General features: G+C 31.1%; 1 protein-coding gene across 2 annotated transcripts in view; it reads right to left on the bottom strand.

Annotated features, from left to right (window-relative positions):
* The window catches only part of grsm (granny smith), a 114,157-nt gene that overhangs the window by 58,719 nt on the left and 31,066 nt on the right, over positions 1-24,372 (bottom strand). For both annotated transcript variants that reach the window (XM_065515132.1, XM_065515133.1), the window contains exon 4: positions 19,756-19,932. In XM_065515132.1, coding sequence (XP_065371204.1) covers positions 19,756-19,932 — 177 coding nt within the window. The remainder of the gene's footprint in view (positions 1-19,755; positions 19,933-24,372) is intronic.

A 24,372-nucleotide genomic window follows, 5' to 3' on the forward strand; every position in this document is an offset into this window, starting at 1 on the left:
ACCTTCGTGAGAAGGGTATATATAAGTTTGTCATTCCGTTTGTAATTTCTACATTTTTCATTTCCGACCCTATAAAGTATATATATTCTGGATCCTTATAGATAGCGGAGTCAATTAAGCAATGTCCGTCTGTCTGTCTGTTGAAATCAATTTTCTGAAGACCCCAGATATCTTCGGGATCCAAATCTTCAATAATTCTGTCAGACATGATTTCGAGAATTTTGCTATTTAAAATCAGCAAAATCGGTCCACAAATGTCTGAGATATGAGGAAAAAACCAAGACAACCTCGATTTTTGACCTATTTTTGACCTATATCTGGATTACTAAGGCATTAATATAGACAATATGGATATCTAATGATAGATATTTCAAAGACATTTGCAACGTAAGTTGGACCTACAATGGGTCAAAATCGGAAAAAAAATTTAACCCGAATTTTTTTTTTCAAAAAAAAAAATTTAAAAGAAAAAAAAAAAATTTTTAAATTTCAAAAAAAAATTTTTTTTAAATTTCAAAAAAAAATTTTAAAAATTTAAAATAACAACCAAAAAAATTTTTTTTCCAAAAAATTAAAAAATTAAATTTTGTTTACCTAAAAATATTTAAAATTTTAAGGTATAATTTGGTGAAGGGTATATAAGATTCGGCACAGCCGAATATAGCACTCTTACTTGTTTTTTTTTTAATAATGGACCTAGAAATATGAAACTTAGCATATATGGTTTTGAGTGAATAAGAATCCAAAATTTTCTGGTACTTTTTGAATACATTTATAATAATGAACCTTTAATCTTGAAATTAGTCATATTGGGAATGCACAAGTGGTTGCTTTTTGATACTTTTTTCTATATTTTAATGGTACTTTTTGAATTTTCTATAATATGGACATAGAAATATGAAATTAAGCGTATATGGTCGGTCCTAAATGACTGAGAATTCTAGGGGGAGACTTTTTGGTACTTTTTCTTTATTCTAATGGTACTTTTTAGAACGTTCTATAACAATGGACCTAAAAACATGATATTAGGCATATATGGTCCTAAGTGAGTGAGAATTCTAGGTGCAGACTTTATGGTACTTTTTCCTTATTTGTACCATTTTTGTAATTTCTTCACCAATGAACCTATAAACATGAAAAAAAGTTTGAGTGGGAATCCACAAGAGGCAGTTGGTACTTTTTCTATATTCTAATGGTACTTTTTGAATTTTTTCTAATAATGAGTATAGAAATACGAAATTAAGCTTATATGGTCCTAAGTGAGTGAGAATTCAAAGGGATATTTCATGGCACTTTTTCTTTATTATAATGGTACTTTTTTGTGTTTTTAATGTTTTAGCTTCATTTAAATATTTATTTTATTTAGATGATTTTATTTCTAATTGTTTTCGCACAATACGCAAAAGACAGACATAAAAATGAAGTGAAAATTATTTATTACCAATAAAAAAAAAATACAAATTTCATAAGAATTTTTTTTTGGGATTTTGATCTATTCAATATTTGGAAAAATTGCCAACCCACTGTATTTAAAAAACCAATCCTTTTCCAAAAATTAACAAAAAAAAACTGCATTAAAACTAAAAGAGATGCAATAAAATTAACCACCAACAACAGACAGCAACAATTTAACTTTATTCTCATTTGTAATTTAAATATTCTTTTTTTTATTTCTTACTCCTTCTTTGCATTCTTAATGAAAAAAAAAAATAAAATTAAAATACGAAGAACAAAAAAAATGTGTAAGAAATTAACAGCAACAGAAATTACAGCAATAATAACAACAACGTATACGTAAATTAAACCAAATACAATAAAAAGGATACCAAAGGGGACTCACCAAAAGAATGCACCAGAATGTAGGAGAGAGAAAAAAAAACAAAAACAGTACAAAACAAAACAATGCAACCAAAACAAAACAACAAAATAATAATAAAGAATGAAATAAAGATAAAAAATGTTAAAGAACAATTGTTCATTGTTAACACTGACACATACAAAAATACTCGGGGTAGACCCACAAATACAGATGGATACTCGGTACCAACAAAATACACTTACGTGCACATTCATGCAGACATTGTAATTTAACAGTAGCAGCACCAGCAACAACTACAACAACTACAACAACGCCAACAGCAACAATGAGATAATGGAGTCTGAGGTATTTGTGGCAATAAATTGCGTTGGTTCTGTATGTGTATTTCGGGGTTTATGATCCCAGACAACATTTTGTTGAGAAACACAAAAGGCCTGAGGATATTCAACAAGTAATGTTTAAATTAGTGTAGTGAAGCGTCTCTTTTAGCCTCTCCCACTCAACTATTAACCTCAACTGCAGTGTACGCCAACTGCCGTTAATCATCGAAATGCTCACCATGAATTCCCCTCCTGGAAGCAGACTAGCAGTCTTAGATCCCGGATTTAATGCATCAAAACCAATCAGCTACTCATCTTAAATAACGAACATAATTTGATTCATGGAACGTATTGTCACAGACAACGAACGCCACCTGTTCATGTCCTAATCACCATGAACGGATATCAATGGGGCTTAAGACCAACTGAATTATATTAACCCAGAACTTCTCACAACCGACACGAATACAAGTGCCAAACTTATAATACCTACATCGTTTCTGGCAAACTGATTCTCTGGAATTCATGATTGAAATAAAGTCATAAATAGTACGTTCTGATGCACTTCAACCTGATATTCGTATCGATCAAGCTGGCTTTCACCCCAATAATTCATGCGAAAAAGCATTTAATCTCCAAAAATAGAAACTGCCGATGGACTGATCATGTACTGTATAGACCACAGGATGATATAATTAGAAACTCCATCGACTGTAATCCTCAATGTAGCCGAAGAAGATACAGCTTGAGGCCTCATTTATTAAAACTAGTTGCTTTTGGTGTAGGTTTTAACCTCTGTCGATCTATATCGGACCCAACTTGGTCCTACAAAAAGTAGGCCAAACATCAAAGGTCTGCCGTCAAACTGTTTACAATGTTATTAAACAGTACCGGGAGAACCTGTCCGTTGATAGAAAACCTGGTTCAGGTAGAAGGAATGGTCCACGTGATGTTTCTAAAGCCAATAAATAGAAAACTTTTTCAAAAGAGCTGCCAACACATCCGGTAGGAAAGCAGTCCGGTTAGCTCAGTACTCGGACTATTTGTTACGAAAAGTTAAAGCCAATGAAGGTTTAAAAACATAGAAGGCTCAAAAAGTTCATGACAGGAACTCTGCTAAAAATTTAGAGGCCAATGACAGAGCACGGAAATTGAACTAAAATTTTATAAGAAACCAAATGTATGTTTTTTTATGACCAAACGTATGTTTTAGAAAAATTTTCGCAGCTTCCGGGTCCATATTTTTATGTTGCTGATGCTCATGGTAATGTTTTACAAAAGTTAGGACCCAAAAGCAGAAAAGTTTCCCAAAAAGTTCTTGGTATGGCAAGCAATTTGCAGTTGCGGCAAAATAAGCCAAACATTTGTTACAAAGGGCTCTGTAAATACCGAAATTTACATCAAGGAATGTTTACCAAAAGAGGACGCTTCCATTCATAAGACTTCTTAATGTGTTCACATATTTTAGGCCTGATTTGGCATCCTGTAACTATGGTAAACAAGGTCTTGAGTGGTAAAAGAACAATAATGTGGTATTTGTACCAATAGAGGCAAATCCTCCAAACTGCCTGGAGCTAAGGCCAGTGGAGAGTGAATTGAAGAGCACAAAAAAGGTTTCCAAAAGTGTGGTAGATTTTAAACGGAAATGGACTACCTGTTCTAACAAAGTGAAAGAAAGCACTATAAAAACCTTAATGGAAGGGTTTCCGGAAAAGGTTCATAAATTCATCACTATTGATTAGAACTATAAAAATAATATTTTTATACCCTACACCACCATAGTGGGGAGGGTATAATGCGTTTGTACAGATGTTTGTAACGTCTAACACCCACCTTAAAGTATACAGATCGGCTTAGAATCACTTTCTGAGTCGAAATTTCGCCCAAGGACGAAGCCTATTGAAACTGGCTGAAATCGGTCCATTATTTCACCTAGCCCCCATACAAATGTCCTCCCAAAATTGGACTTTATCGGTCATAAATGTTTAATTTATATATGTATCTCCACAAATTCCGCTCCAAATAAGTTTTATATTCACAAAATTCATGTCACCAAATTTTGTTACGATCGATCCATAATTAGTCATAGCTCCCATATAAGGCCCACTTCCGAAAATCACTCACGAATATAAATTATTGAAATTTTAAAAGAAAAATGTTTTTGCTCATTTACTTAGTGTAGGGTATTATATTGTTGGGCTTGACCGACCATACTTTCTTACTTGTTTGTAAGTTGTAATAATAATACAATGAAATAAAAAAAAAATTCAAAACTATAGGTTAGTGGTTTCTTTTTTATTAACATTTATGTATGTTAAGATTTTTTCAATCTCATTCCTTAGTTTTAGATGTGACCTCATCAAAGGAGTTCAAGATTAATCAGAAGCTCTTGTCGTTCTGTGAATGGATCAATGAACTCAATACATTTTTCTAGGGCTTTTGAAAACGTTGTGAGAATTCAAAAAACTTTGAAAACGTAGTAGTGGATTCAAATGTTCTAGAAATTAAAATGTTTTAGCAAAAGTTATGGGAGAAGTTTCAGATAATTTCAAGAAATATTCATGTGGAAATTTTTAAAAAAAATAAGAGATTTTGTCTAGCAATATGTCACGTGTTAAATAAATAACAAATTTTTACAAAAAAGAAAGCCTAAACACTTATTATTACCATTCATAGGGTCTGAATCTGTTTTCGCCAGAATTAATTAGTAACACGATATTATAATATCCTTTCGGATTTTCTCTTATATTTATTTCAGCCATTTTTGGACCGATTTAATTTATATTCGTAAGTCAGCTGTCAGCTGCATTATATAAATTTTGTACTTGAGTTGTGTTCGGCATTGTTTAAAGACACATTCTTACTGGACAATGTTTGGTCCGGATTAAGAAATAATCACCCCTATCGGCAATAACATGTGGAATTTATATTCCGATGAAATATCCATTTCCCTCGAAGGGAAAATTGCTATCGTGATATTCCCATGAACTTTTCATTCACAATAGTTGATTTTGTTCGTAACAGCTGCTTATTGTTTACAAAATTCCATCTAAAAATTTCACAACATGGGGAATTTTTTCACGTGATCAATGTTGACGAACGAGAAATGGGAAAAGGGAACATATTTCATGTGAAATATTCATTCGCGATAGGGGAGGAAGGAATTGATATAAACTAAATCACTTTCAATTACAAATTTAGAAAACAAAATTTGTTTAAAATACGATACCAATTTATAGTCAAATCGTGTTGACTGGGCTGCGTTAGAGAATAAATATAAGTGAATGTACATATTTTGCGTTTATGTATATTGCATTTGTGTTGGGATAAATGAAAAAAAAAATGTCTATAGTGATGTGAATGTGTTTTTGGTTTTTAGTTTGAGTGTCTGAAAATAAACCGTTTCTCTCCCCTTTTCTACCTCTGTCCATCTGTCTCACTCTTGGCTTGTAGGAGGTCGTAGCGTATATGAGACTAAATTTTTGGTATGGAATTAAATTGGTTGGAAATTCTTGAAAAGATTAAAAACAAAAATAATATCACAAACACCAACAAAAAAAAAAACAAATACCCAAACACACACAGTCAAATAACCAACATGGGGGTTTTATGGTTTGAATGGGTTTTTTGAAAATATGTAATAAAAAACATTCAAACCAAAAAAATAAACATAAATAAAGAAATATTTTTGTGTAAATTGCCTTTAGTTAATTAATTTCCTAAGAAAAATAAGATTTAATGGGGAAAGTATAAATTTAAATATAAATTAAAAATGAAATATAATTACGCCATGTAATGAATATTTTTAGGGGAAGCAAAGAAGAGAGAGCCAACATCTATGCTTTGGTGTCATTTAATTAATTGAATATTGTTAGGCGTTGTCAACTCAATGTTTTTAGTGCATTTTGTTTAATATATAGCAGTAGTATGATTTATAAAGTATCTATGTACTACAAACGAATTGAATTATTCTCCCTTATCTAAAGTGGATTTTTTTTATAATTAAAACTTGTTTACTAAGCCCTAGCTAAATACCGGCACATACGGCATCTACAATCTCACAACAAATTATAAAATAATGCTACCATTAAATTAATCCCAACTATCTAGTACTTGAACTACTACCACTTGTAGTTCTATTTGTACCACAAATTGTTGTTATTGTTTGTGTTATTGTACACCATTTAGCTCTAGTTATGATTTATTTTTCAACCACACGTATCTACATACAAATACATATGGGATATTCCGTATGAAATAGAACAAGTAAGAGTATGAGGCTGTGACGAATCTTGTATAATCATCATCAATATGTTACAAAATTTTTTTTGTGATATAGGGGCAGTATTGGGGGGTTATGTTCAATTATGGGCCGATCCACAGTGGGGCAGAATCTAAACGGCTGGTCCGATCAGGATAAAATTTGACGTGAAGGCTTTCCATAAATATAAAAATTTTTGAAATCGGATGGCAAACATAAAACGTTTTTAAAAATTTTACATATCGAAGGTACCCTACTTTGAGCCCCCACAGGGCCGCCCCTGGTGAATTTGTAGGGCCAATTTTAATAACTTAAACTTAATAACTTAACTTAAATTTTAATAACGCTCACGTCATTTAAAATCATGGACTGAAATTTTCCATTTTCAATACCAAACAACCCTTATCAACAGATAGTATATGTTGAAAATTCGGACATATAGATCCTTTCTTCTGGGGCCTATAGTATTTTCAACAGACAGACAGACGGACATAGCTAGATAGTTTTGTATACAAACAATTTTAAAAATCTTAGATCTTATTTAGCAGAGATGTATTTGATGTAGCTATCATTATACACATCTGCTCAAAATAATAGATACACCAAAATTTATTTTTTAAAAACGAAAAAAAATAATGGTATATTGTAAAATTATAAAAAAAATTCAGTCGATTTTTATTTATAGTTAAAAGGAGAGTAAAAAACAAAAACAAAATATTTCATAATTAATAATAAATATTATAAAGTAAATTAAATTTCTTAAATTTCGAAAAATTTGGTGCTCATAATAATAGATACATTTTTAAAAATTCTTATTAAACAAAAGCTAATAAATTTTATCTTAAAAAAATTAGTTTATTATTAAAGTAAAGCTAGTATCCAGTATATCCACCTTTGTTTTGTAAAACTTTCTCCACTCTTCTGGGCATACTGGATATCAAGTTCTGACACTTCTCCAATGGAATCTCGTACCATATTTTTTGCGTTTTCTCCCATAAATCGTCTTTATTTTTGAAAACTTCCTTCGAAAGCCTTATCTTTAATTCACTCCACAAGTTTTCTATTGGGTTTAAATCAGGGGATTGGCTGGGCCAGCTTAAAACAGGTACGTTATTCTCCAAGAACCAGTTTTTAACTAATCTTGAACTATGTTTTGGGTCGTTGTCCTGCTGGAATGTCCATATTAATGGCATATTATCCGATGCATATGGAAGCATTACGTTTTCCAATATGTCTCTATACCCACTAGCATTCATGGTATCTTCTATTCGGAATATCGGACCAACACCATTCCATGAAAAGCAACCCCAAACCATTATGTTTCCCCCGCCATGTTTTACCGTCTTTTTTGTAAATTTAACGTGGAATTCTTTTCCTTTTGGTCGGCGTACATTTCTTTGGCAGTCGTTTCCAAACAAATTTATTTTTGTTTCGTCGCTCCATAAAATATTTCTCCATTTTTTTTCGCCTTCACACCCGGACCATTGTAAGTGCTCTTTAGCAAATTCTAATCTTGTCTTGATATTTTTTTGGCGCATTAGTGGCACTTTTCTGGCAATTCTTCCCGGCAATTTAGCTTGTAAAAGACGACGACGAACTGTTTGTGGACTGATTTCGTTACATAGCTCCGCAGAAATAGCTTTCGATGATATGAAAGGGTCTTTTTTAACCATAAGGACGATCCGCCTATCTGTTTCTGGACTGGTTTTCTTTGGTCTACCGCGAGTTTCTCTTTTTTGTTTTTTAGATAAAGCATTTTGGACAAAATGTAAAGATCTTCCTATGCTCTTTGCTATTTCCCGTAATGATTTTCCTTGATTTCTCATCGTTTGAACAATTTTTTTCTCATCTTCGGTACAATGATGATTTCGTCCCATTTTCTTCAAAAGAGTCCTATTTTTTATAAAATTGTTGCTAAAATTTAAATTATACTTACTGTTTCACGTAAATAGGAACAAAAAATTGCACAAAAAAAAAATTGTATATAAACAAATTACAAATTACTGATGTGTATCTATTTTTATGAGCAAATAATTTTTTGTAATTCAAATAAATTCGTTTTTAAAAATCAACATGAAAGCAAATAGTTGCCAGATTTTTGACTGACATGACATTGCCAGATAGAAATTTTAATAATATGATGTATTCTTAACGCTTGCGAGGAAATTTTCAATGTTACCGCCATTTAAATTTTTTCCAATTAGGTGTATCTATTATTTTGAGCAGATGTGTATAAAGCCTCAAGAGCGGCTTGAAGAGAGGAACTTTTCTGACTTTTAATAACGAGGCAGGCTAGCTTGTTCTGAATGGAGAGATATGTTTTAAAAAGTACCATTGGAATAAAGAAATAGTACCACTGATTATCACTTTTGAATTCGTATTCACTAAACCATAAATTTGTATAGCATTTTCTATATTATTAACTAATTCTGTTTCTAAAACACTTAATGTTTAATAAATTATCACAAAATCGAAACCGATCGGTTTTCAATTTTTTAAAACCGAAACCGCGGTTTTGAAATTCTTCGGTTTTTTGGAAACTCTAGGTCCATTATTATAGAAAATTGAATTTTCACTCATTTAGGTCCATATACGCCTAATTTAATATTTCTATGTCCATTATTACAAAAAATTCAAAAACTACCATTAGAATATATAAAATGTACCAAAATGCCCCCACTTGTGGTTTCCCACTCACTCGGGTCCATATAAGCTTAATTTCATGCCTTTAGCTTCATTGGTGAAGAAATTACAAAAAGTACCATTCGAATAAAGAAAAAGTACCAAAAAGTCTCCTCCTAGAATTCTCACTCACTTAGGAACATATACGCTTAATTTCATGATTCTAAGTCCATTGTTACAGAAAATTAAAAAAAGTACCATTATAAAAAAGAAAAAGTACCATGAAGTATCCGCTTGAATTTTCACTCACTTAGGACCATATATGCTTAATTTCATATCTCTAGGTCCAATAATACAGAAAATTCAAAAAGTACCATTAGAATTTAGAAAAAAGTACCAAAAAGCAGCCACCTGTGGATTCCCACATACTCGGGCCCATGTAAGCATTATTTCATGTTTCTAGGTTCATTGGTGAAGAAATTACAAAAAGTACCATTCGAATAAAGAAAAAGTACCAAAAAGTCTCCCCCTAGAATTCTGACTCACTTAGGACCATATATGCTTAATTTCATGTTTCTAAGTCCATTGTTATAGAAAATTAAAAAAGTACCATTAGAAGAATAAAAAAGTACCTATAGTTCAGTTCTCAGATTTTGGTACCTAAATATTATCCCCTATTTTTAATACTAACTTCACTCAGATACATATCAGCTAACTTTAATGTCGATAAGTGAAATAATTTAAAATATTAAAAAAGTACCATTAGGAGAAATGTACCAATTTTCCTTTTCCTCCTTGAACACCTCTCAAGTTTGAAATTTAAAAATAAACCATTTTGCCTAAATTGTTTATGCTACAGACATGTCTCAAAATATTAAAATCTGTGTTAATGTGCCCTAGAAAAATATGTTTTAAAAAAAGTACCAAACTGTTTACCCGGATTTGGCCCAATATCCTTGGCACTCGAGTTCCTAATAACACCCTGTTAGTTAATTTTTGTATGAATCCAGGAACCAATGTTAAAACAAGTTATCAAAATTGGCTTAATAATTTCAAATAAAATGTATTTTCCCGATGTTATCTCCTTTTTGGTACCTTTTTCATCCCCATTGCGGTGGTAAAATTTTATTCAAATAAATTTCTGTATCGTTGTGGGAGCTCATAATAAAATATTCGCATTTCTATGTCAAATTATAGAAAAACATATTTTATGAAAAAGTACCAAAAATAAACTCAATTTTTATCCCTTAAGAGTTCGAATTTCCAAAAAGTATCAAACTTATATTTTTTTTTGATGAGTAAAGAAAACGATTTAAAATTTGTTTCTATGTTTATTGGTTTTAAAGTAGTGTTTATAAACCGGTTAACCGAAAAACCGGTTTTTCTTCGAAATCTCGGTTTTTTGCGAACCGGTTAATTTAAAATGTTGATTTTCGGTTAACCGGTTTATCCGGTTTTTATCACTTTTTATCAAATTGATAAATTTCATGTTTTGGTGCAATTTTTATATTAATTGTACACACATTATTGTTCTAATTTGAAATCTAAACTGCTGATTTACAATACAAACCTATTTAGACTGATATTTTTAAGAATTGCAATAATTCTAAATAGTAGAAGACGATGAGTTTACTTAAAAACTTTTTCACAATAAATTGCGCATGAAACTATTAAAAATTAAATTCCGCATAATTCTAGAAGTTAAGCTAAATCGTAATAATGATTCATTATAAACTTAGTGATGATTTTACCTAACGTTAACTTGAATTTGATGTGTATACCTTCTTTCAATGAATTTGACTTCATTAGTGCGTTTTGTTCTTAAAATTTTTGAAATCTGATAATGGAGTTTTATTAAATATTTAGTATGATTTATAATGACAAATAATCACAGCTAAGAAGAAGTGCATTTGCATATTATAGGTCCTTTTTTGGACTTGCAACATTTTCTTATTTTACTTTATTGGTCTTTTTATGTTTTCTGCACATATATGACGGTTAACCGGTTTTTTCAATGTCGGTTAACCTAAAAACCGGTTTTCTAAAAAAGGCCAATTTTCGGTTAACCAACAAACCGGTTTTTTAAAAAGTCGGTTTTTTATAAACACTAGTTTTAAAGATACATAGGGTGCCAAAAAAGTACCAAAATACAGTTTTTACCCGTTTTATCCCTTATCAGCTTATTTTTTAAATGGAGAAACATGCCATTTTAAGTTTTTTTGTATCTTTATTAGATTTGAAGATATAAGGTTACCGATTTACCCGTTTTTACCCTTTTTACCCCCTAAACGTTCGATTTCCAAAAATCCCTTCTTAGTGGATCGTTTTGGGGAGGGAGGAACCCACAGTTAAAATTTCATGATTCTAGCTTCAGTCGTTTAGGCTGTGGGATGATGAATCAGTCAGTCATTCAGTCAGTCAGTAACGTTACTCTTTTATATATATAGATTATTCGCTTTGTCATGGAATGACCCATATACGTATGGAGTGAGTTGCGTTCAGGTAAATGGGCAAACATTTGACATTTGAATGTTAGTAGTGGTCACTGAAGCAATTTACCAGATCAACTACAACAATATCAAAAAATACTTGGAAAAAAATTTAAAAAACTTTCGCTTCATTACGGTTAACTTAGTATATTCATTAGGGTATATTCATTTCCGATTTTTGTAGATGCTCACGTCTAGATTTGTTCCTTTTAGTGTACAAATATAATTGTTAAAGATTTAGCTCAATCGGACTTTGTCTTCCCGTGCCGAAAGTGCCTCGAAGTTTTAAAATGACTACTACTTAATTTTTCATTACTAATCATGTATTACAGCAGAAAGTAAAAATCTGGGAATCCCAATTTTGGTTTTGACTTGTCGCTTGTAAAGGTACTTGCAGAGAAATATTAATTTAAAGTTTTTTGTTGCAATATTGGTAAGCAAAGGAGATGATGAACAACTTCTGAGAATCTCCGCTTTAAAGAATAGCACAGGTATCAGTCAGGTAGAAGCTGTTAGCGATAGCCTTTTTGAAAACTTCAGGACTCTTCCGGCACGGGAAGGCAAAGTCCGATTAATTAAAACTTTTACAATCGTATTTTTACACTAAAAGGAACAATTCTGGATGTGAGCACTTAAACATTTTAAGAAAAAAATTTTACCCTTGCACAAAAACCACCCTAATATTCATACATGTATGGGAATGAAACACCTACCATTAAACAAAAACAGGCACGGATCCAGGTCAACTATTTGGGGGGTTGGGGGTGTGGTTAAATAAAGTACAATTTATTTTACCTTTTCCTTTTTCTTATTAAAACTTTTTGGTTTTGTGGGGAGGGGGAATTTCCTGTTTTTCACCCTCAGGATCCGAGACTGAAGAAAAATAACTGGACTCTTACCCCTAAATGCTATTAACCACTAGAAATATTCATACACACAGGAGGCTCATTGAAAAAGTTCGTGTGACAAAATCGAAGAAGTTTGTTTTTCATTATTTTTTTAAGAAACCTAAAAAAATCGCGATTATTTTTCACTTGTCCGCTATATTCTACAGATTCCGTATATTTTCAAGATCCAAACCAAAACAACTGAATTGAAAGTATGAAAGATTTCTTTTAAAAATAAAAAAAATAAATATGTTTATAGTGATTTTTAAAGCCGTACTCGTATTTTCTATCATACAACTGCACAACATCTACTGACACATTCAAAAAGTTTAGACTTCAATAGTCGTCCATCATTGTCATGATAGTGATGCATTTGGGATATGGGTTAAGTGGCTCTCTGATACAGAGTAGTATGTGGAATCCACAACAGTGTATTTGATTTCTGTGTAGGAGAACAAAAACGAGAAAATACACTTTATTACGTGAATTTCATACAACGTGACCGCCAATACTAAAATTTTTTTTTAAATGATGATACTTACACATCGACTACAAAACAACAACTAAAACAAACAAAAAAGTAAATGTTTGTAGTGATGTATGAGCCGCAAGTTCTTTTTTTATTTTTATTTTTAGTATGCAGGGGTAGTAACTGAAGCAAAAAACTAAAAGTAAAAAAAAAATGTTGGAAAATAATATATTGAAGTTGGTCCTAGATAGTTTTTTTGTTTCAAAAACCATTTACAGACCACCACTGAAAAATGTGTGCGTGCGGGTGTTTGTGCATATTTACATATGTTGTGGGAGTGCTGTAAATGCAGCTTACTCTGTCGCTATTTCAAGGCATGCTGTAATGAAGTGATCATTGATGGTTTGATTAGTAGCAACAACATCCAAAATGACTGGAGACCACTTTGTCAGAAATGTATTTGATGAAGTGCGTTAAATGTCAAATTTATTTATGTTGCACTCACGGACTAAACTACCGTGTTAAAAATTTGTTAAAGTACTTGTATGAGGCATATCAACAATTTAGGAGAATCGTTGAAACTAAATTCAGATGGCTTGCATTTCTTTGTGTTTCAAAATGAAAAAAATATCAGTGAAACATACAATTTAAAAATATGCTTTGAAATTAATCCAACACATTAATTAGAGTCACTAGATTTGGACTATTTTTATAGCCTATAAATAGTTGTGGTAATACTTTTTACAAACTAATGAGAAACGTGTTTTCATGTGTTCTCCAGATCTCTATCGCATAGAAAACGAAGGAAGCTTTTATCAGATGCGGTTATAAGGGAATGAAAAAATACTTCAAAAGAGATTTTTAATTGTTTAATTTTTTTATTTATTACAACTTACAAAAAATATTATTTTTATAGTTCTAAACAATACACACAGAAAACAGATCGATTGGAAATTAGTTACTATTATTAATATTTAATCAAATGAACCGAAATTTTATAGTTATTACTAAAAGATTATAAACTCAACTAACTTTCTATGTTATGGATAGAAAAGCCCTAATTTGAATCGAATTATGGTACTAACAACTCTAATGTTAGTTAGATGAACCGATATGTATCTGAAATAAAATGTATGTTATGAATTCGTCTACAATAACTAACTATAATTCAGCAATATGCACTTCATTTCCAATTACACTAGTTTACAAGGTTTTTGCTCATGAATTGAAACATAAGGGGATTTGTGTATTTAGGTCTTCTAACTTCGGAAAAAATATTTAAAAAAATCCTGGACGTCAAACTTTTGAGATATTTATTAAAAACGAAAAATATAAAAAATGTACATTAAATTAGGACACATAAATTAAAAGTAAAGTGTTTTAGTCCTCTTTTTATAATTATTTTCATTTGTCTCCCTCGCGATACTCCAACAGTAGTCTCCTAGCATATTCTGATCCCAAAAACCTTGATAATTCCTCTCGAAAAACTTCAAATCTTCATGGAAACGCTCTCTATGTTCGTCACTCATGTGTCCGAGGTTTTCCGGGAAAAAATCCACATGAGAATGTAAAAAGTGAATTTTGAGGGATATATTTACACCCATCAGTTCAAAATTAAGTAATAAATTCGCAGCAATATCTCTGTAATTTTGACTTTTCTTATTCCCCAAAAATTCTTGAACAACAAGTTTAAAAGAATTCCATGCTGCATTTTCAACATCGGTTAATAGACACTCAAATTTGGTATCAACCTAAATTTTTCTTATTTGAGGACCCACAAATATCCCTTCTTTTATTTTGGCCTCAGAAAGACTCGGGAACACGCTGCATAAATATTGAAATGCTGGCTTTGCCTTATCTAAAGCTTTTACGTAATTTTTTAATGTAAATAAGCATTTTGCAGTGTTTGTGTTATAGGAAAACCTCGATTTGACTGAATAATTTTTCAGCAAATAAAACAAAAATGGTCTGGGTTTATTTTACACTTTCTAGAAGACATTTTAAAATAGTTTTTACTTTAGAGTTTTGTATTTAATAGCGATTTATTAACTTTTATCTACAGAAAAGATGTACTTTTAAACAGTATTTATTTTATTCCCGTAAATTTTTTTCGGAATTTGTCAAAAGAATACAACTCTGAAAGTATCTAGTAGCTTCGCCAGAGTGTTGAGTACCCAAAAACAATGTAAATACTTAATTACTACAATTCGGTACACTACAGTATGCATTAGTAGTACTCAGGGCAGGTGAAAAATAAAAACCCATATATCTCAAAATTTTGACGTATAGGTGGGAAACAAAAAATGGTCAATTAACTAGCGTCCCTAGCTCTTCTCAAAAATATAAGTTTCATTCCATGAGCAAACAAAAATGTTTGATTTGTAAACTAGTGTTATTAATTCATGTAATCGAAAATTCGATTATGATTTAAGAAAATCAAATTCGGTGTTCTCAACCGGCAGAAAATTGTCTTTTGTCTTTTGTGTAATAACATTTCAAAAATAAAATAAATTGTAAATGAAAAATACAAAATATGATAAATTGTATTGAATTTTAAATTTAAAAATTTTAAATTAGCTGATGGAAATTAATGGGTAAATATATTAGCTTTATATTTTCTTAAAATTGTGAATATATCTATGTATTAATAGAGTGTTTGAATCCATTTCAGATTTACTAACAAGGAAATAACAAATATCTGCATCAAAAAATGCTAGTAGAACAGCTTTACAGCTTAATGAAGATTTAGAGCTTTATCTCTCGTTCCTTTACAGATAACAAGACTTTATTTGAAATTATTTTAATTTTTGCAATTAAATTTGGAGAGCTCAAAATAGAAGCGATATGGTTGCGTTTTTCTAATCACTATCAGCCTTAATGTGAACATGGATATATGGGAGTAAATATGGACTCCATTAAGAAATCCCCGTAGGAAAATTGCTGCTTTTTACAAAGAATGTACGATTTATCTTTCGGAGCCTAATAATCTTTGGTACGTTTTTCATATATCTTAGAACACGAGAATCTCTATAATCCGCTTGTATTTTTAAATGGTGCTTGTTTGCCTTTATTCTACTTTCAACTTTGCATTGGAATTTGACAACATGACGGAGGTCTCAATAGAAACCCAACAATATCAGTTAATTTGACTTTTACAAATCACTATCAGCTTCACGTCGATAAGGATAGCATGAATATTTGCATATGGGCAATTCCACGAGAATCGCTACCACGACTGAAAACACAAAAACACTTGAAACTTTTTTTCAAGACGATTTGAATAGAAGAAAATAATAAAATGTTACTATGTGAAAGTATTTAGATCATACTACAACATTTTAAAGACAAAAATAATTGTTTAAAATGACTATATTTAATTTTTTAATGTTTTAGGTTAACATTGCGACAAAAACTAGGCTCCAAATTAGCTTGCAGTATGAAATGAATTTGACTCTGTTTGTTTTATTGCTATTGTCAAATTGTTTATTGAAACCGAATGTATATTTTCTATTCATTTTTTTAGTTTTTGTATACATATATTTACAGAATATATATATATGTCACGTACGATATTAAATTTTATTTATTATAAAATCGTCCAAAGATTGTTTTTATTTAAATATGACGGATTGTAAAGGAAAAATATTTGGTTTAGTGTAAGAAATTAAAAGGAAACACAACGCCTCTCATGATTCGAATATTTTCGCATATTTCTACATGTACCTCAAAATGAGTTCCGTTTTATGTCACGTACGATATACTATTATTTCGCTCAATATTTTGGACAACAATATTTCGAAAGAACTTTTTATTATTTTAAGATAAAGTACCCTCTGAATGGAACATAAAGACCAAATTATTTTCAGATACTCTTATTTTTGCAAAATCTATTCCACTCTATAGGCGTACAAATGTCACGTACGATGATATGGAATTGCCCATATAATACTAAGAATTATTAGTTTAATCTTAAGATTATGTTTATATATTAAGAATAAATAAATTGGGGAAAAAACCTTTGCATATAATTTGTTCTTAAAATAAAAAAATATTTTAGGTACCCCTACCTACATATAAGTCCTTAGCACCGAATGGTTTAATTTTTAATAGTTGCGTGTACCATTAATTCAGCAATTGATTTGTGCTCGTACCATATATTCAGTTGCTTCAATCGAATTCTGAGATAGTACGTGCAACCGACAAAATTCGATTGGCGACAAATTCGGTTGCAATAACGTATCTGTTTTCTCTGTGTAGTGATGAATTTATGAACCTTTTACGGAAACCATTAAGGTTTTTATATTGCTTTCTGTCACTTTGTTCGAACAGGTAGTCCATCTCCGTTTAAAATCTACCACACTTTTGGTCACCTTTTAACAATATCCCAATATCTCTCCACTGACCTTAGCTCCAGGCAGTTGGAGGATTTGCCTCTCTTGGTACAAATACCACATTATTGTTTTTGAACCTCAAGACCTTGCTTACCATAGGACAGGATGCCAAATCAGGCCAAAAATAAGTGGACACATTAAGAGAAGTCTTATGAATGGAAGCATCCTCTTTAGTAAACTTTCCTTGATGTAAATTTCGGTATTTTTAGAGCCCTTTGTAACAAATGTTTGGCTTCTTTTGCCGCAACTGAATATTGCTTGCCATATCAAGAACTTGTTGGGGAAATTTTCAGCTTTTGGGACCTAAACTTTTCTACAACATTCCCTCGATCTTCAGCAACATACAAATATTGACCCGGAAGCTGCGAAAAATTTCCAAAACATACGTTTCGTCATCCATTATACAGCAGGTATTTTGTTTTATAAAATTTGACTGCAATTTCCGTGTTCTGTCTTTGGCCTCTAAATTTATAACTGAAAAAATCTCCATTTCAATTATCATCAAATCAAAGTACCGAATTTGTTTTACTTTACTCCCAGGTAACAGAGCATAACCAAACGAGGTCAAAATTATGTCTTCCTAACAATACCGTAGCCGAAGACAGTAGTTAGAGGTCTTTGAGCGAAAGCAATTATCTGGCTGGATTAGCGTATTCATTGTCATATCTATTATATTGTAGTTAGTCGATTGAGAGACGAAACCTGTGTATCTCATTGTCCAAAACAATCACCCCTATCGGCAATAACATGTGAAATTTTGTTCCCATGAAATATCCATTTCCCTCGAAGGGAAAATTGCTATCGGGAATATCATGATGAACTTTACATTCACAATAGTTGATTTTGTTCGTAACAGCTGTTTATTGTTTACAAAATTCCATCTAAAAATTTCACAACAAGGGGAATTTTTTTCACGTGAACGAAAAAAGGAAAAGGGAAAATATTTCATGTGAAACGTTGATTCGCGATAGGGGTGAATAATTCATTAAACGACCGAGAGCCGAAGTATATATATTGTCGGAATGTTTACCAATTAAGAATCGAAAAGTATATCCATCGGATAGCGTCCACAAATTGTTATTCTGAACGGGGTGGTTTGCGATGAATGGAGAGCTGAAGAATTCAATTTGTTGGATTGTCTCTAGACATATACACATAAAAAATTATATTTCAATTCAAACATTTATCCCATATTGAACTGGTTTCAATTATTTCATAATTGAATCAAGTCTTCATTTGCTCAAAAACAAAATTTCTTGATATTTTCTATTGAATTTTGAGTTTTGAATTTCATTATTTTCTTAATTGAAACACAAAAAATAACAAAAATGTGTTTTCAATTACGAAAATTATCTATTCAATAATTTTTGTAGTTGAAATTCAACCAATAACGAAAATTGTATATTCAATTGTCAAAATAAACAAATTCTAAACTCAAAATTCAATAGAAAATATCAAGAAATTTTTTTTTGAACAAATGAATACTTGATTTATTTATGAAATAATTGAAACCAGTTAAATATGTGACAAATATTTGAATTGAAACGGTTTAAGAAATAGTTTTTTCTGTGTACAGCTCCAGATTAAGAGCCGAATAACTGAATTCGAAGCATAGCCTCCGAATTGTCTACCAAGGTATGGCAATATTTTAAAATTTCAATTTTGAATTGTCTATAACTTTTCAAGACCTAGCCGTTGCACTACATATGTATATTCGCGTAACTCATAAAGGGTTTAGTTTATTGAAAAAACTGAAAAAACCGAAATTCCGCAATAAAATTACCTTTAAGCAAGGCTTAACATTTTTTTAATCTGCAAAAATTCGGAAAGAAATTGGAAATATTTCTAAAACGACTGCGCAGATTAAAAAAGTGTTAAGCCTTGCTTAAAGGTAACTTTATTGCGGAATTTCGGTTTTTTCAGTTTATTCAATAAACTAAACCGAAATAACGTTATATCTCGAAAACAAGAGCTAACCTTAAAAAACGGCTAGCACCACTGGAATCAACGTAATCGAATTAGTTTAACCCACCGGGCCCCTCTTGACAGAAAAAAACAGTGTAAATTTTGTGCACAGTGTTATTAATATACATACATAGATCAAGCTAATGATATTTTCAAAAACAATTTTTTGTTTGAATAACAATAAATAAATAAATTGATTGATTTAATGTTTCCCTAATTTCCCATCGATTGCACAAATCTAGTACTGCATTCAAATATCACTTAAAAATTCAATTATTTATCCCCCATATTATTTATATTTACTGCACAATTAGTTTCACTTTCAATTATAGCACAACTAAAAAAAAAAATCTCTGGCGATATACAGACATTACACACAAAAAGAAATAATTCATATTTTACTACTCATTCGGGTAGCACACCCAACACCCCAAAATTGTTGGAAGGGCACCACTCCCTAACACAATACACTGAAAGTCTCCTGTGTGATGGTACGTACGATTGTTTAATATTTTGTATTTTGTCTACTTACCGCAACGGAATTCTTCATATCAGCAAGTGCTGATGCAAATTCAGGAAACTGCAATTCTGGGCAATAAATAATGGGAGCCAATAAATCTCCAGATTTACGTCCAGCTTCCACTGACTTGACTTCCCATTCTTCGGAATTTGTCAGTATGGCACCATGATATTTGCCCGTAGCAATACCCTGTAAAGACACAAAAAAGCAACAAAAAAGATTTTTTAAAATAAAGTCAAAGTCAAATATTGAATGAAGAGTGAAAAAGTCAATTTAATGCCGATGTAAACACAGATACACACGCACATACATTCACATAGTCATACACACTCATGCAATTGGGGAATAGTTACAAGCCAGAGAGAGAGAGAGAGAGAGGGGGCAACATGCAGCAAAAACTCTTCATGAATTATTTGCATTTCATGTTTAAAATGGGGGGGAGTAAGAACGTGGGGGTCTCGGGTCGAATAGAGCAATTGTGTGAAACCAACTTAAATGCTTAAAAGTTAAATGATGATAATGCCAATGGGGACATAAAGCAAAATATAAACCAGAACACACAACAACAATGGCAGACGTCGTATTGTAACCAAGACAAGACAATATAAGCCAAACCATTGGGGAATTTAGCAACTACAATTGGGAAAATACTTATGTACGACTATTCGCAATAACAAATTCATGCTCTCAACTATTAATATTCCACTAGATACCAATGAACTTACAATTAATAATATGTATGTATATATGTTTGAATGCCATCACTGGTGATTTGAATTTAGGTTATTACATATTTATTTATTAAAAAAAATGTTTAATTTCATATCAAAAATATAAAAAAATCAGATTTTAAAACTGTGGGTTTACTAAGGAATGAGATCAAAAAACCTTAACACACGTTTTTCCTTAAAACTTTTAACCCAAGTATTATTTGATTTTTTTTTATCAATTGCCTTTGGAAAGTATGTCAGTTATTATGTTTAATGCCAATTATGTTCATTTGTTGTTAATCTAATTAAAATGAGTGACGAGTAAAAAATGCGTACTAAAATTATTAAATATTTTCAACAAAACCCAACTTCGTCCTACAAAAAATTGGCCAAACAAAGATCTGGCGTCAAACTAATTCCAATGTTATTAAACAGCATCGGGAAAACTTTTCCCTTGATAGAAAACCTGGTTCAGGTTTTCAGAATAGAAAACATTTTCAAAAGAGCTCCCAACCAGAGACCTACGCCGACTAAATTTCTCCAAAAGAGGTGCGGCTTAAAGCCGGCTATTTTCAAGCCGACTTAAGTCGATAAGCTCAGCTGGCTTACAGCAGTTTGACGCAGGCTCAAAAAAGTTCCTGACAGGAACTCTGCCATTACCTGCTGCATAATGGATGACGAAGCTTATGTTCTGGGAAATTTTTCGTAACTTCCGGGTCAATATTTGTTGTAGAAAAGTTTAGGACCCAAAAGCAGAACATTTTTCCAAACAATTCTTGGTATGGCAAGCAATATGCAGTTGCGACAAAAGAAGCCAAACCTTTGTTACAAAGGGGCTCTAAAAATACCGAAATTTACATCAAGGAATGTTTACAAAAAAGAGGGTGCTTCCATTCATAAGACTTCTTAATGTGTCCACTTATTTTTGGTCTGATTAGGCATGCTGTCACTATGGTCAGCAAGGTCTTGAGTGGTACAAGAACAATAATGTGGTATTTGTAGCAATAGAGGCAAATTTTCCAAAAGCCTACCTCTTCGAACAAAGTTACAGATAGCTCTATAAAAACCTTAATGGAAGGGTTCCGGAAAAGCTTCATAAATTCATCACTATTGATTAGAACTATAAAAATAATAGTTTTTGCAAGTTGTAATAATAATTTCAATCAAATAAAAAAAGAATCAAAACTGTAGGTTTAGTGAATTCTTTTTTATTAACATTTATATAAGGACTGAGATCGAAAAAATCTTAACATACATATATGTTAATCACTTTATGAGTCGATTAAATGATGTCCTTCCGTCTGGCTGGATCTCCATGTAAACATTGTGCGCAAAGTACAGGTCGCAATTTTGAAAATATTTAAATAAAATTTGGTAAGCCTTTTTGAAACTGACAAAGCCTTTTTGAAACTGACTGAAATCTGTCCATTATTTTACCTAACCTCCATACAAATGTCATCCCGAAATTGGACTTTTTCGGCCATAAATGATTAATTTATAAAGGTACCTAAACAAATTTCGATCCAAGTTTTGAATATACGGAATTCATGTCACCTAACTTTATGAAGATCGGTTCATAATTAGTCATAGCTCCTATATAAGGACCACTTCCAAAAATCATTCAAGAAAATAAATTATTAAATTTTTTCATTTTAGAGATAATTATGATACCTACACCTGGGAAAAATGTTAATCAAGTGTAATTTTTCTCAAAATTATTTGAAAAGTTGCTGCATTGATTTTTGGAAGCGAGCCTTATATAGGAGCTATGACTAATTATGGACCGATCTTCATAAAGTTAGGTGACATGAATTCCTTATTCCTGACACCATATCTTGATACTAATAACATTATTCCTGACCATCAATTTGGTATCGAATAACAAACCTTATCAGGAAACCCTTCGAGAGCAAACAGTATTACTCTCCAATATTTATAGATGTTTCTCAATCATTTGATAAAGTCTGGCACGATCAGCTTATATCAGAGACCGAAAATAACGGGTTCGCTTTCATTTCAATGGTAAATTCACATACATAACCATTTAAAAGTCGTTTTTGCGTTATATCACTGAGAGTGATTTAAGAGAAATAAAAAAAACATAAGAAATCAAAGGTCAGTTTCGTAAAGGTCAGTGTATTTCCTTTATTTGTAAACTTTAAAAATAAATAGCAAAAATTCATTAAAATAAATATTAAATTAATAAATCATTTAATGTAAAATTTTCAATTTCACAAAATATCGACGATTTCAAACAAACAAAATTTTATACAAATCTAAGAATTAAAAAATAAAATTTTTTTACAAAAATTCATAATTTTTTACAAAAATCAACAATTCCCTAATCTATCTTATATATAAAAGAGTAACGTTATGCCATGTTTCCAAGGCAGTCTGAATTACTTAATTCGCGTTTTGAATTACGATTGCGAATCAAACTGTTTACACAACAACATTCGTAATTCAGTTTGACATTTATTTATTTCTTCTTGTTTTTTTCTTCTGTTTACATGTTTTGTTTATTTTGTTTGTTTGGTGCGAATTTTAAATTTGTAATTTGGCATTGGATAAAAAAGGTAAGTAAAAACATAAAATTGTAGCATTATTAATTAGACAAATATAATTTAATTATTATTTTCATTAGTAGAAAAAAGATAAAGTGCAAGCAAGTGGGACCAGATAAAAATTAGAGATGACAGTCATTCGTTCGTAATTCATAAGGTAATTCAAACTGAATTACGTACGAACAAGGTAATTCGCACTTGAAATTTTGTATGGCGAATCATGTAATTCAGTTCGTAATTGGGGGTTGTATGACGAATGAGAGCGTGAATGACGAATAATGCCGTCGTGTGAACATGGTATTACTGACTGACTGAATGACTGACTGATTCATCATCCCACAGCTCAAACGACTGAAGCTAGAATCATGAAATTTTAACCGTGGCTTCCTCCCTCCCTAAAACGATCCACTAAGAAGGGATTTTTGGAAATTCGTTTAGGGGGTAAAACCGGGTAAATTCGGTAACCTTATATCTTCAAATCTAATAAAGATACAAAAAAACTTAAAATGGCATGTTACTCCATTTAAAAAATAAGCTGACAGGTGTTTCGTACTTTTTCGAAATTCAAACCTTTTAAGGGATAAAACGGGTAAAAACTGTATTTTGGTACTTTTTTGGTACCCTATGTATCTTTTAAACCAATAAACATAGAAATAAATTTTAAATCGTATTCTTTACTCATCAAAAAATAAAAAAAATATAAGTTTGGTACTTTTAGGAAATTCGAACCCTTAAGGGATAAAAATTGAGTTTATTTTTGGTACTTTGAAAAAGTTACCAAAAAGGAGATAACATCGGGAAAATACATTTTATTTGAAATTATTAAGCCAATTTTGATAATTTTTTTTTAACATTGGTTCCTGGATTCATACAAAAATTAACTAACAGGGTGTTATTAGGAACTCGAGTGCCAAGGATATTGGGCGAAATCCGTGTAAACAGTTTGGTACTTTTTTTAAAACATATTTTTCTTGGGCACATTAACACAGATTTTATTCTTTTGAGACATGCCTGTAGCATAAACAATTTAGGCAAAATGGTTTATTTTTAAATTTCAAACTTGATTTAGTACTTTTCTCCTAATGGTACTTTTTTAATATTTTAAATTATTTCACTTATTGTCATTAAAGTTATCTGAGTGAAGTTAGTATTAAAAATAGGGGATAATATTTAGGTATCAAAATCTGAGAACTGAACTATAGGTACTTTTTTATTCTTCTGATGGTACTTTTTTAATTTTCTATAACAAACATGAAATTAAGCATATATGGTCCTAAGTGAGTGAGAATTCTAGGGGCAGACTTTTTGGTACTTTTTCTTTATTCGAATGGTAATTTTGGTAATTTCTTCACCAA

Source organism: Calliphora vicina, chromosome 1 (genome assembly GCF_958450345.1).
Source record: "Calliphora vicina chromosome 1, idCalVici1.1, whole genome shotgun sequence".
NCBI classification, from domain to species: Eukaryota; Metazoa; Arthropoda; class Insecta; order Diptera; family Calliphoridae; genus Calliphora; species Calliphora vicina.